The following is a 15465-nucleotide window of genomic DNA, read 5'->3' on the forward strand; positions in this document are numbered from 1 at the left end:
AAACATCTCTTCCTTTCATTTTTCCTCTCCTTAATTTTATTTTTTGGAGAAATAAGTGCCCCCTGATGCAAGCGCAAAAGCGTGGGGTGGGGTGTCCGAATCCGAGTATAAACAGTGCATCAAGTGAAATCATATTGAAAAAACGGCGGGAGTAGCCTAACAGAAACTTTTCCGCACACTCTCCGATAAAGACATTGTCCTGTTCTTCAGCACCCCCCCCCCCCTATAAGATTGTGGATCTTGATCAAGGCCCACGAATCTTCAAGGTTTTCTTTTCACAGTTCTAAGTATGTATAATATGTAATAATCGCATAAAACTGCCAAACAACTGTTACGAAAGAACCTGTTAGAGTGCGATCTTAGACAATGAATCGCGGTTAACACGCAAATACCCGAAAACAGAATATATATTTTGAAAGCCTTTTTGAGATAAAAATTCAAATTTCAAATATTTGTCATTGTGTTTTGGAATTCTCTCTTTTTTCACATGCATGCGGAAGATAGACGGTCTGCCTTTCAACAGACTTAGTTCAAAATTTTATAATTTCGAAACAGACCTCTCATCTACGATTTAGATGTCTTGAAATTTTAACCGGCTCACTCTTTCAGTAACTGTGGTAATTTGTATTCGGGCAAGCACACTTACTCTGAATGATTTTCGTTAAAAATTTAATAAAAAATGTATATATTGGATATAAAGACTAAATATTAAATTTCATCCATATAGCTCAAAGTGTTTGGGATTATCACGGACAGATATACGTAATTTCCAAAATTCAAACTCGGGGAGGATTGAAACTTGGAGATTCCTCAGTATCACGAGTTCGGATTTGTTGCTGATTTCAGTACTTTCTTTTCGTATATTTCAAATGCGAGTAAGTAAAAAATACAGAAATTAATGTTATAAAGAGTTGCTGTAAGACACACAGACCAAGACAGGATTTCTATAAACTGCATGGTACTTTACTTACAGATATCAACTGCTAACATTATCAAGCCGATGAATCAAGTTTAAAACCTTTACATGTTACGATGTTGGTATTAATTAGTCAAAATTGCTAAATCCAATCAAAGACTCACGTGTTTCTTCAGAATGATGGATATTCATCTCCTCCATCTTTTCATCCAAAATCTCCAGATCCTTCTCGAGCCTCCTACAGATCTCTTCTTTCTCCTTAAGCCGCTCGAGAAGGAGGACATTCTCCTCTAGTAGACTGTAGTACGTCTCGGATCCTTTCCTCTCCTTATCCAGTTCGTCATCGCTGTCTTTGTGTCCATCGGGACTTGCAACCTCCACCTCCACGCAGTCCTGCACCTGTTGCATTTGAAATATTAAACATTTCATTTTTCCACGAAGAGTTTTCTAAAGCTGATTTGTATCAAAAGGAGACTTACGGAAATAAGCTCCGTTTGGTGATCAATGATCGATATTTATACATTATTGTACACATTAAATAAAAAAATTCGATACAATCTTTCCTTAAATTTGGGTACTTATCATAGCACAGCTGAGTATAGAAAAGGGATTAACTATGATTTTTTTTAGGTCCCAGCGATATTATAATACTCAATAAGGACTCAAAATTTTTATATCACTGTGTCAAAAGAATTTAAAACTGAAGAATGAAGCTGACATCTAGCATACTAAGTGATCTAAGAAATCGCCAGGACCTAACCAAGGGAAATTATATGCTAGTATAAAATAAAGAGATTATATCATCACTCACAGAAGCTGAAACAGCAAGACTGCCTCCAAATGCTGCCGCCAAAGTAGATAGATCCGGTTCTGAATCGGCTCTTGAAAGATGATTTTGTTTGTCACCTTCCGCGGCGTCTGATATTTTAGTCGATTGTAAAGAATTGGAAGAATTCAGTCCAATATCGGCTATACTCGATTCGGACTTAGATAGCATCCTCTGCATAGTTCCGGATGAACCTTGTGACATTTGTTTACTGGAATTCAGCAAGGCGATAGTCGAGTATTCCATGCCGACGCCTTTTTTCGTTTCCCACTCGTATAACTTCTTGGTGAAAGCGTCCGAAATTCCTTCGAATCTGAATTCACCCGCAGAAGTTTTCACCAACACTTCCCTCTTGCTATTAGTGGTCCCCAGTACAGTCTCTCTCAGTTTCTCCAGCCTCATCGCTCTTTGCTCATACTTCAACCTCTCTTTGGATAGCCTTTGTTTCTCTTTTTCGACTTTCTGCAATTCTTTCTCCAACCAAGTGAGGTCCTTGATCTTGGGTTTAACAGTTTTGTCCTCTTGCCTCTCCGACTTCTTTCGACTCTTCCAGGTGTCAGAGGGCTTTCTTTCCCACTGTGGGGAGCATGAAGTGTTCCCACATGCCCGTATTCTGTCCCACTCCTGGATCTTCCGGTGGAAGTCTTCACTCAAGTTGCGCTGAAGCTGAAGCATGAGGTCTGTGGGTGGCACCGAAAGAGCCAACTGGTGAACATGACTGTCGCTGCCCACTCTGGATATCTCTCTTTCCTCTCCGTAGGAACTAGGTGATAATTCTGAAAGAAAATAAATGAAAGATTTAAAATTCTTATAAACAAAGAAAACGCACTGTACAGTTATTTCTTCTGATATAGATTTAACAACAGTTAGTTTCATCATATCCTCCAAAGTATGAGCAAGAACTATAAACGTCAATAGTACTTGTTTAGGAAAATAAGCCATATTTTACTCATTATATTACAGACGTGATGGTGGACTTTTCATCGCATTAGTTTTAGTCGTGTTTTGAGGATTTTGCGTGGAATTTTATTTATTCGTTCAATTTTATTTCTATATTTGTAATTTCTCTTCATAATTTGTTTGTATTACTTTTATTATTTTCGTTTATGTCTTATATTTTGATTTTTTTTTAAAAAATATTTATTCCTTACCTCCTTTTTTCACTGTTACAGTCTCAAATTGATTAGCCATCTTATTGTCAATAACTTTAGTCGAGTGCAACAGTTAGTAACTTTCCTCTGGTTTGTGCATTGATATGGAGCCAGAAAAATACGGGATTGGAATCCGAATCCTTTCTGAAGGATTAAGTGAACCTAGTATACATTACATTTGTTAGGATCAAACGTCTTCATCTCAAATTTGTGTAAAGAGGGTGCTGGGGCAAGTGTTTTCATTTCATTAATGCTAAAAATAAGGAGATTGGTACTTCATTAACCTTTCGCCGGACGCGCGAATTTTCCTTTCACGACCGTGCGCGCGTTGTAAATTGTACAACAGGTGAAAAACATTTAATTTTAGCTGCTTTATTTTAATTTTACAAACAATTTTGCAAACAAGTAACATATAATTTATCTCTGATAACAATTTAAGAAAATATTGTACCATACATTTACATTTATTTTGTTATAGTATATTAAAACAGAAGTTTAAACGTATGAAAAAGTAAATACTGCTACAATTACAAAAAATATTAATGAATAATGAATAACTAAAGAATTATAAAGTACTTTTAGACTTGCAGAATCAGTCGGACATTTCACCTGCATTATTTGCTTCACGTGGCAGGCATAGGATTTTCTTTTTTGAATGTTGTTTATATATGAACCTTATGCAATTGTTACACCTCATTATAGAGGAGGAATATTTAGGAGGAATTATATTTTTTCTGATAATATTTAGCTTCTACTTCTTGTATATATTTATTTGTGCAATAAATGACTTCATCAATCATACTCAGATCAATCAATTTCAGAAAAGCGTCAATTTTGGAAGCAGTTCCTTTTGCATATGCAGTTGGTCCTGGCAGTTTCTTTATAATATTTTTGTTCTTGGTTTTGGAGGTTTTTACGATTTCTTTTTTTTTTCCATTTTGTGATTTTATCCTTTCCCGTATAACAATTTTCATCACTATTATTTTCAGTAATTTCGTCATCTGATGCAGTTATTTCAGAGTCACTGCTGTGATTTTCCTGTTCTAAATTTTCGTCACTAAATCTGCGTCATATTCAGGAAATTGTAGATCATCTTCAATATCTTCACTATCAGAATCTTCATTTAAAATTTTCATTGGGTAATCCACCATTTCTTTGTGATCTTTAAAATATTGTTTTCGTTTAGACATTATTTTACCTCAAATACCATTCAAAATACTAACAATTTCACTTAGAAAGATTCTGTCGAAAAAGAATTTCACAAGCAGGCGTGCGTTGCATAAAGTACAACACCGCAGATGTTTACAGCTAAAAATGACAGGTGCAGCTGATTGCGCAATCAAAAATACAAATAATTTTCAGGAAGTGTGAAGGAAGATTCAATAAACGAATACGCATGGTGATTAACGCCCTCTATTGCCAGAATTATGTTTTAAAGAAAAAACAAACCAACTGTTGTACTTTTTACAACGGCGCGCCCGGCGGAAGGTTAACTAGTATCATTCCTAAGGCCTGTTAACTGGGAATATGCACGAAGATTAGTGGAACCCGCATTAATTTGTATGTACATCAGAATTCATTATAACATTATATAAACCAGCCAACTCTATTTCGCAAAAACACATTTGTATCTGAAACAGAACTTATCTGCACTGAAATAATAAGGTCAACACTTTTGGATGGAGCTCTTGAAATAAAAAATTAACAGTCTGACAAATCGAAGATCTAACAATTCGTGGTCAAAATGATCTCGAATGTGTGTTCCAAAAATAGATGTTTGTGTTGAAGGGTTAGTCGTAATTGAAACTACTAATTGTTGCATCAGGAAATATTGAGTGACAAAAATTATTGAGAAATTTGTGCAATAGAATGTAAAATGAGTCCCATTTTCAACTTACCTTCGATAGCATTGAATGTAAAATGACCATCGTTTTGATTATTAGGGCTGGTTGGTGTGGACAACGAGTCCTTCTCGTCTTCTCTTTTGCCCTTCAATGCTTTGGTCATCCGCGTCCATTTTGACTTCCTCTGTAAGACTGGTGATGAATTGGGTGTCCTAGGATACTCTTGATCCATCTCGGGCTCCAAGGCCAGAAAACCCGGTTTATTCGCCTTCCGTCTCGAAATCGTCGGAGCACCAGAAGGTTTGGATGTTGATTCAAGTTCATCAGGATCATCTTTGAAATCTACAGAGTCTTCTGAGATTTTGCTGAAGGCCGAAGCCAGGTCGGTAGCCGAAGGTTCATGGCGCAAAGATCTTCTTTTAATGCTATCCCGGTGCCTCTCGATGATAGTTTTTACGCGTCCCCATGGACTCTTGCCTCGTTTTCCATCTTCCTTTTCGAACTTTGAGAAATCTTGGCTCCTGTAGGAATCGCGTTCTATGGTAAATGATTTAGGCTTCAGATCTGGAAACAAATATGCCTTTTTAAATAGCAGTCAATAAATCCTTACAATACTAGGTGAATCTGAACTCGTGGACAAAACTTAAAGGATCTTGCTGCAAATCTCTAGATGGGTTTTGGCGAGAACCTTGTCTCTCCAATATTCGCTCCATCTGCAACTTCTCGAGAAATTCCTAGTAATTTTCGAATTGTTTGTTAATCCCTCTATCAAAGATGGTGAATATACATCACAATGGTGGTTGGAATTTTGTGTAACTTTTATGATTGTTAAAATAATGTATAAATGCTTTCAAGGACTGTTACCGATGCTGTCAGAAAACAATTTTTGTTTCTTTCTTGTCTATTTCTTGTAGTTGCGCCTGAAAGGAATTCTATAAAAAAATTTGGATATCATGATGAGCTTTATCATCCTCAGAGTTTTGCCCTGTGAATTCACATTCACGTATATGTTATTACGAAGTTTGAAGGGGACACTAGTATGGGTTTTCTTGGCATTTCGGAAATAAATGAAATTCTTTGAAATGCAAGATTATTGCGATGACAATCCATTTAATTGATTATTTGAGACTTTTGATCAAGAAAATGTCTGAAATATATGCATTGAAAAATAACCTACTTTAATGATTTACACTTTGTTAATGAATGATTATTTAAAAAAAAATACAGTATGAAGCGAAGGGGAACCTCACTTAACGAGCACAATTCATTCCCGAATCTTAATCAAAATGCGAAATACTCGCTAATTGAAACAACTTTTTTCCCGTAGGAATCCATATTTAGAAAAATTTGTTCCATTTGGAAAAAAATATTCTAATTAATTTATAATGGAATAACTTATTTAATTCTTCGGCTATGCAAAGCTTGATAAAAACGAGATAATCGTTAAATTAGTTTGCAGAATGCATAACTACTCGCTTATCAGAGTGATGCTTCTCAACATACAATGCAATAATTTCCCATACTTTCAGCATCACTCTTTTTGACAGAAATATTGTTGCTCTGCTGTGTATATTATTTCTTTCTATCTTGACCAAACCTCCGCAGCAACTTTTTTTGACACAAAATGCAGCTGCATAAGCTCTTTTATAGCTCTGGTTATGTTCTTCTATCTGCTCATGGATGTCGTTGCAATTCCACCATTTCTAACCCTATAATCTAGGTCAGAGGCAAGACCTCATCGACTTAGCTTAGGCTTCACAGGCATTTGTTAAAACCCTTCGGAGTTGCATTTGACAATGCTAACGGGCCAAAACGTATTCCATGTAAAAATGAAAGCTTTTTTGAAATAAGCACACCATATCGATTGACACAAGCCAATTCAGCAAATGACATCATGATGTCTCTCCTCCACTCGTTCTGCAAAATATCGCTAACTGAATTACTTTCTTACATTTTATTTTGCCCGTTATTCGAGGTGCTTATTAAGTGAGGTTTGACAGAAGATGAAAAATATTCCAGTAAAATTCGCTATTATTCAGTGGAGAAAAAATAATCTTAAAGGATACCCGTGTCTCTAGAAGAAGGAATTTTTTCACTCCCCGGACTCGGTGTTGATTTTTGTCTCCTCAGTGCTTCGTGGGGAATATCCAGATGGTCGGAAAATTTTTCAGAGGAAACAGACATTTTTTTCCATCTTCCTAAATAAGCAAAATCAATAAGCATCAGTCAATAAATTTTATGTTCAGTAATGCAATATTAAAGGATAAGGATATTATTGAAAAAAAAATGTCTTGTAGTTATAAAAATGTCTTGTCCAAAAAAAGTTTAAATTTTTCTTGTAGTCTCGAAATTTTTTTAACCCAATAAAACAATTATCTAAAAATATTTATTCAAATGATTTCTAAAATTATTTATCTATAAAATCCATATTAGTGTCCACTGCAATAATTCTATATCTCCATATGATGGTCTAGTACAGCCTTTGATATTTTCCTTGAGATAGCGATGGAGCAGTCTGTAGTAAATTGGGGAAATTTCCTAGAAACACTGATCTGAAATTCTTTAATTAACCCTTAAACAAATGCAACTTCGAAAGCTTTGTGAATGGTCATTATGACTTCCCATCTTACACAGGAAGAATCATTTCCTACGTACATCAGCTGTTAGTTTTGAAAATTTTGTTTCGCTTTTGCTATTGATACGGAGCCCCAAGATTGAAGAACAGTGATTTCATTGATCATGATTATCGACTTGTAAAGTAAAAGCTTACTCTAGCGAACAATTAAATTTATCGAGCTGTATATAGCTTAATTTGGACATTTCATTAAAGATTATACTGTATCGAATCATGGGCAAAAAAAAAAAACCCTTCTAATCCTCTATATTTAAGGCAGCAAAGGAATCTACCTGCGCCTCTGATATGAAGGATGCCAAAAATGAATTTTTTAGCAGGTATCAAGGAAAAGAAATGAGACCTATTTTTATTTCCATTTTTCTAGGTCTGTAAAATCTTACATCAGAAATCATCGAAAAACGAATTATTTCTGAGTTTGCTTTTTCTGAGTCAATCGAATTCTCTAGATTTATAAATGAAATAAATTTAGCAAAAGTTTATAAAAATATAATAAATATAAAAATGATTTTTTTAATATTAACTATTTTCTACTTTTAAGTTTATAATTCAAAATCAACTTAAATAAATATTTTGGAATATTGAGAAAAATGTTCTTCTCAAATTCACACCCACTTGTTTGGAATCGAAATTTATTTATATGAATCGATTAAATAATAATTGAACTTGAAAGCAGAAAAATAATGAAATGTTAATTGGAAATAAAAAATATCTATATCAAAATGCCATCTTCACTGAAAGGAAACAATTCAAATTAAATAAAAATGAATTAAAAAAATTTCGATAAGAATTAAATTTTTTTTTTTTTTTTTTTTTTGAATACCAGACCTTTTGAGAAAAAGGAATCAGAGATTGTTTTCAGATAAATATCTGAATTCTATCCTTATCTAATTTCTAATTTTCTCATTTATAGGGGTCAATGGAATTTTCTTTTTACTAAATATACAATTGGATAGCTTCTGCAATAAATAAATGAAGTTCCGCTTAGGATAGAAGGCAGACAGTTCTCAGACTCATTTCTATAATCAAGATAATCATATATATTAAATAATTTTGTTTTCTTTTTAAGAATTCTTTAACTATTACTGAATTTACTGTAAAACCAGGAAAAACTTATTTTATTTGATTATATAATGAATAATCTTAGCTAAAATAAGAGAGGATTTTAATTGGAAATTACAAATATAAGAGGCGTTTGAACAAAAAGGGGATTATGGCTTTCGCAAGGTTATTTAATGCGGTATAACTTTGAGATTTTTCTGGCATATGATCGTGCATGTCTGCACAAATCCAGAAGAAAGACTTTTAGGCTATGCGTCGCTGAGAGAAATAAAAGCAACAGAACGTGCAACGCCCTGGCGTGAATTTCTCCAAACACATTTTAATTCAAATCTTACCAGCAAATGGGGACAGAACCTCGGAGCTCATATTTACAATCGATTGCGTATGGGGATGAGAAAATGTCACATAGTGTAGTTTTTTTAAATAGACCTACTTTTTTCATACCTCTTACCCTTTTCGATATAATGAGAATTCTTCACAATTTTACCGTTAACTGGCGGAATAAGCAACTTCAGAGTGTCATGCATAGCCTTTCTGTAAATCAGGTACTACTTTTGTGATTACAGTTGTCTCAATTCTAAAATGAAGGAAAATCTAAATCTTTATGTGGTCCTTGTATATTAATACCTCAAGGGATTGTCACATGTTAAGAAAGTCGTTGGAAGGTTGATAAAATAATAAATATATGGGTAGGTAGTTATGGTTAAAAGTAGTGCTATCTGAAAAAGTTAAAAGTCGAAAGCTTCAGTATCATTAATAGGAATTTTTCACTCTTTTTAATAAGTTCGTTTAACATAAAGGAAAAATATGTGTCAAAATTGTTCGCGATTTTTTGACGATTTTTTTTGTTGGCAAATTTGGTGAAAATAATTTAACTGTCGCCAACGGCCCTCAAAAACGGAAAAAGTACCAAAAATGGTGACGAAAATTATACTCCCTCATTAATGAGATAATCAAATTATAATGAAAATCACATTTAAATAATGGCGAAATAATTTTTATAATAGAGCAGAAAACTGAAAACTATTGTTGAGCATACCCTCAAACTCTTCATGGATGTCTTCCATGGACGAGTGGATGGATGGGTAGTTCTGGTACCAGGTATGAGAGCTCGGATGCCGGTACGTAAGACGGGAAGACTCGTCTGAACGTCGTCGGTTTGTCAGGCTGCTGCCGCTCTCACTTTTCGCCTTAATGGAGTTTTTGCGTTCACTGCTTAAAGAACAAATAAGGCATCAATGAGATCTCAGAGAGTACTGAGAACAATGGCAGTTAAAGTACAAACCAATGGGAGTGGTCTCTCCTCATCTTTCTCGCATATTCTTTAATAAAGGTTCATTTGTATTTTAGACATCTTTTTTCCAAACCGATTAAAGCCAAGATTTGACATGGAAACTACAATTGCAATCATAAAATCATGTACCAAATTAGATATACTTAAATAATAGCATATTGAGTTATTATTTACATGCTTCTGAAAGTACAGACCGACAGATGCGCCATTCCTTGTCGAATTTGGCTCAAAATTTGATAGGTATCAATTATATGGATACTAAATCTGCGTCCTGAATCATTTTATCCATCTAGCTTTCTTTATTTTGTAGTTACTGTGTTAACTTATTACTGTTAACTTATAACTTACTGTCTGTCCGTCTGTTATTCGAACAGACAAACTTCCTCTGAACAGATTTTGCTGAAAATTTGACAAAAATCTATCCATTTGGTGTAAAGACTATATGCCAAATTTCATACGTCTGGCTCAAATATTTTTGAGTTAGCTTTGCCACAGTCAGACAGATGGACATTTTCCAAAACTTGTTTTTTGAACTCAAAAAGGTCTACATCATAAGGATTCTTCAAAATATTGAGTTTGAATTTTTTGTCGATTACAATAAGTAAAACTCGGTTTAATAAGTAAAAATAAAGTTTACGAGAAAGTAAAAATCGGACCCAATGCTTTGCTTCTAACTTATGTACTCATATTCTGTAGAATGGAAAGGCTCTTTTTTTAGATTCGATAATAAAAACAATTTCAGGAATTTAAAATTAACATGCATTGCACAGAAAATGGATTAAAATGATTCGTTTTAACTTCTGTTTAAATGTATAAAATATAAATTAAAATACATTAGAATCTTATTCAGGGTTTTTCATGAACAAAGATATTGCGTCCTTCTACCAGTTTGAGATGTCATTAAAATATATTTTACAATTCTTGTTTCTTTCTCATATGCTAAGCATAAAAATATAAAGTTCAAAAAATTTAACTTCGCTATTTGACACGAGCTTTAGGATTTGCTTAATTATTTTTAATGGCCTTTCCCAGTCGCAACAGGCGTTTTTGAATTCATTTCTATATGTGAGCATGATTACTCGAAAATGCAATGAATGGGTCATAGATTGTACAAAATTGTAGATTCCTTTCAAATTTTGTACGAATTTCGCCAACAGGTTGCTGTTTTGTTCTGTTCATTCCTTTGCGAATGAAAATAATAATTCAAAAACCTCCAATTTTAAAGGGAAACATTTTAGTACAATGTTTTAGCACCAGAACTGTGAATGTAAATTTAATTTTGGATTAAATCAGTCAACAGTTTAACTGTCTGTTCATGAATACAAGAGCCACTTGGAGAAACAAAATTTAGCAGGATTTTGCCATGGCTGGATTAAGCTTTACTTAAAGCAATCAACCAAATATTTAAAATTGTTTTAAAACTTATTCAAAACGAAATATTTATATTGATTTTATTTAATTCTTTTATAAGTAATTTTCATTAACACATTTTGGCAATCTGAAGTTATAAATCGCTGGCATTCAGATCACGTCTCAGATGTTAAATTTAGTATATCTCGCATAAAAAATGCCCAGCCGAAATTTAAAAATAATTTTTTTAACAAAATAGTTTTTAAAAAATGGCAAAACTTTTCTTGCAACATTTTAAATAATATTTATTAATAATCAAACATGTTTTCAAAATTATAAAGCACCATATTTTTTATTTCAGAATTATAAAATAATGTAAATGATAGTTAAGTAAGAATATTACTAAAATAATATTCCAAAATAATTTTAAACAATGCTTGATTTTATTTCGAATAAGTTCGATTTCAAGGCTATTATAATTATTTAAAAGCGCTATTTAAATAACTATCAAAATTTCACAAAGAATCTCAAGACCTCGGATCTCCTTAAAATTTTGAGGTCCTAAGGCAAATTGTATACTTTTATTAATCTGAACAATGAATTTCGCCATGAAATGGTGGCATCATTTTGTCAAATGTATGCCTACCAAAACAATACAATGGTAGGCAGCATTTTGTTAGTTTTCACATTATTGTGTGCGAAGTAATATAAAGGAAAAGTATTTTTCTCTTAAAGAAACTCGAATTGGAGATTTGTTAAAATCTCTACGTTACAGTCCCCCCCCCCCTCAGTTTAAAAAACACATTTTTGGAATTATATATATGAATAAGAAAACTTTAAAATTCTTTGAGCGAGGCGGATTAAATTTGTTATACGGTCTTTACATCAAATTTGCAGATTTTTACCAAATTTTAAACGAAGTCCATTCAAATGAACTCTACCTACCTGGCTGTTCGAGTGTAATTTTACTCGATAAGTACAAAGCATAGAGAACTAGATGGAAAATCTTAGAGATTTAGATTCTAAAATCTGACTCTAAAAATTTTGGAAGAATCTTTCAAAGAATGGACTGTTTGTGCATATGCACTTTCTTATGCAATAATTTGAAAACACAAAAATTTCAATAAGTGAAATTTATTATGTGGTCTCGTGACTATATTTGTAGCTTTATATCAAATTTGGTTTAAATCGATTGGGAAAAAGCGGTAGCAAAACTCGCACTCGGTTTTCTGGCACTTTTGTAATATGATACCAGGCCAAAACATTTTACTCTACATTAAAAAAAAATGCCAGATTCTTTTCAAGATCTATATTTCATAAGTATTGTTCACTAATACCATCTAAGACATTCGCGGGCATTACTCTAGGTCTACAATTTTATACAAGGAAGAGAAAATAACGCCTTTATTGAAGAAAGAACATGCGATAAAGGTTTGAAGAGAAAACTGAAATTAGGGTTTAATACAAACGTTTATAAGTTGCCATAACTATTTATATATTGTAATGGAATTATACAAAAAGCAAAATCAATGAATAAACCAAGCATTATGCAGGGCAGATTTTTGCATCTAAAGGTGCCAGATTTGGTTGAGAACACTGCCTGGGGAATAGGTATTTTCTAAGAGGAGTTTTCAGCATTTTAGTGACTTTTTTAATTCAAAAGTAATCTGATGATAAAACTTTTCTTATTCATTTCTGAGCGCAGAAGACCAATATCAATACTTTATTCAGCTTAAAAATTCAAAACATTAGCTTTGCAATGATGCCTATTTTATATTCGAGTAATTAATTTTTTTTTTTTTAAATATCTTCAAAAATATTTTGCCATGGTTCTTTTCGTTGTTTTATTAGCTCCCTATTGCGACAATATCAAGTCATTTCTTCTGAGTATATGTCTTATCATTTCCGCGATTAAGAGTAAATTTTTTAAAAAATATTATAAATATTAGCAAACTAATCTTAAAGCATTATATGCTGCCATGTTTCAAACTAAAGGGTTTAAATATGCTTTAATATTTTTCGTTGATGAAGTCACTTTCAATTTTATACCTCTTCAAAATGTTTTTTTTTTAAAAAAAAGTGTCATTTTGATTTTATTAATTTAACAGTTAGGCGAATTTTTAATATAGTTGGGCAATTTTAAAAAAAAATGTTTTTGTACCTAATTTCCAACAATACAACCATTTTGTGCCTAATTTCCAACTATTTATCCTGAAGTCAAATCGGTTTCATTGCTTCATCGAATATTTTATCTTCTTCCAGTGTTGAAAACTAGAGGAGAAAGATTCTGTTTGATATTTGTGTTACTTATAAATAAAAAAGTGAAATCACAGCATGGAGAACGTTAGAGGATAGATAAACTGGATATTTACGTTTTTAATAGCGCTATTATGTCATGAGACTTGTCTCCATTTAAAAAGTTCACGCACACAATAATTAAAACTTAAGTAAACAATTACAAACAAATAGCAAGGATTTAAAGAATACAAATGGGCGGAATCCTAGGCAAAAAGTTATATGAAATGAAATAGTATTTCCGGTGAAACAACTGGCGGACAGAGACGACTCATTAACAGTACTACGACCACACATCTTACTAAATACGGATAAAAAAACTCTCTTGTAACAAATTCAAGCTTACATTTTAAATATTTAAATTTTAATTTCAACCTTTATTAAACTCAATGTATACATTTTAAATGGTAACATATATTTGCTTCGAAATAAACACAGAATAAATAATCCTGCATTGATCATTGTCATTACATTGCCTTCAGAAACGCTTCATCGATATAAATAACTGTGAAACGGAATGCATACCATTTAAGCTAAGGTACGATTTTACTAAAAGGCCAGCGAACGATTCGATCTTAAATGGATTGTCTTCACATTTTGATACACATCTACAGTTCTCATTGAAATTATAAATATTTAGTTTTATTTATCTGATTATGGGAATTGTAGAATGAACTTGCTGTCTTGAATTTTGAAGCACCCAAAGACATCACTCCGAGAAATGGATTTCCTCCAAAATGGATCCACTTTGGTGACAAAACTACATACCACATCTCATGTCAGTATCTATTTGTGTTTATAACAGAGTTATTGTGTTTATAAACAGACGTAATTAAAAAATAATGCAATTTTAACTTTTCGCAGTTGAAGATTAGAGAAAGTAGTGTCATCGACAAAAAAATGAGAGATTTTCACCCATCTCAAAGTTTTAGATCTCCCTGAGTTCAATAAACGATTTTTTGGAAAAGGGTTGTCTGTCAGTGACAAAGGGAACTCAGAAACGTTTTGAGTCGGATGGATGTATGCAAAATCAATGCAGAAGCAATCGGTCTCTCCGACTGTTCGGATATAAGTTAATGTAATGGATATAAAATGAGGAGAGCTAGATGAAAAAATTCGGTGCACAGATTTACCATCTATAGTGTAGACTTCTATCCAATTTTAAGCCAAATCCAATAGGATGTCGAGAACGTCTGTCTGCCTGCATTTTCAGAAGCATGCAAACACGATAGCTCAAAAACGCAGTCACTTAAATATATTAAAATGGGTAGGTGATTTTACGAATTGAATTGCCATTTTGTGTCCAGTTTTTGGTTAAATCGGTTGAGGGAAAAACGCTTCTAAAGTACCGATTCATCTCCATTAAGGAGAATGCATGAAGTGTTAGGGGAGGTCACTCCCGCTGGTTTTGGACTCGTGGAGATCCGAAACGGTTCATCGACATCTCCAAGGCAAATTTTTAGGCATTTATATTGTTTCCTGTTTGCAGATAAATCGTTGGGTTTCTTTTCAATTCGATAGCAACAGAGCTTCTCACCTCTCCCAGCCGAAGGCCTCTTTGACTCGCGACCACTTTGGGAAGAGCCGCCTCGATTTGGAATCTTCGTTGAGGTCTTCGTGCCCCACTGATTTGCTTCTCCCTCTCCGTTGGCTCTCGGGCTGTTGCTGACGGCTTCGGCGGCTCAGGTACTTTGAAGGGCTCCGAGAGTAACCCGATTCCTTCCTGGGACAATTGGACTCGGTGGCGCTTTTCTTCAGGGGATAGAGTCCAGGCTTAGGTACATCTTCAGAAGCATATGCGCCTGCCTCACATATCTGGAACGAAGACATTTCATACCTTTATAATGGAATAAAGTTTTTAGGGTTCATTTGGATTAGGAGTGACAAAATAAACACAAGACTGGTGTATTTGTTATGACCCCAAATACGTGGTACAACTTTAAGGGCTGGTGCACGACACTATGACAATCATTTCGTGCATGGGAATATATGGGCGCAAGTGATGCGATGAAGCTCTAATACAGAAAATAAGATGAAAGGAAAGAGAAATAGAGTTGATGGAAAGGAAAGAGAATAAGGAGGGTTTTTTGGGAGG

General features: G+C 33.5%; 1 protein-coding gene across 3 annotated transcripts in view; it reads right to left on the minus strand.

Annotated features, from left to right (window-relative positions):
• Positions 1-15465, minus strand: part of LOC129987861 (uncharacterized) — a 92289-nt gene that overhangs the window by 21003 nt on the left and 55821 nt on the right. For 2 of the 3 annotated variants that reach the window (XM_056095822.1, XM_056095824.1), the window contains 6 exons: positions 14908-15185; positions 9471-9646; positions 6804-6935; positions 4792-5301; positions 1728-2518; positions 1081-1315 (listed from right to left, as the gene is read on the minus strand). In XM_056095822.1, coding sequence (XP_055951797.1) covers positions 1081-1315; positions 1728-2518; positions 4792-5301; positions 6804-6935; positions 9471-9646; positions 14908-15185 — 2122 coding nt within the window. The remainder of the gene's footprint in view (positions 1-1080; positions 1316-1727; positions 2519-4791; positions 5302-6803; positions 6936-9470; positions 9647-14907; positions 15186-15465) is intronic. The other variant, XM_056095823.1, reaches the window with a different exon arrangement.

This window comes from Argiope bruennichi, chromosome 10 (genome assembly GCF_947563725.1).
Source record: "Argiope bruennichi chromosome 10, qqArgBrue1.1, whole genome shotgun sequence".
In the NCBI taxonomy this organism is placed as follows: domain Eukaryota; kingdom Metazoa; phylum Arthropoda; class Arachnida; order Araneae; family Araneidae; genus Argiope; species Argiope bruennichi.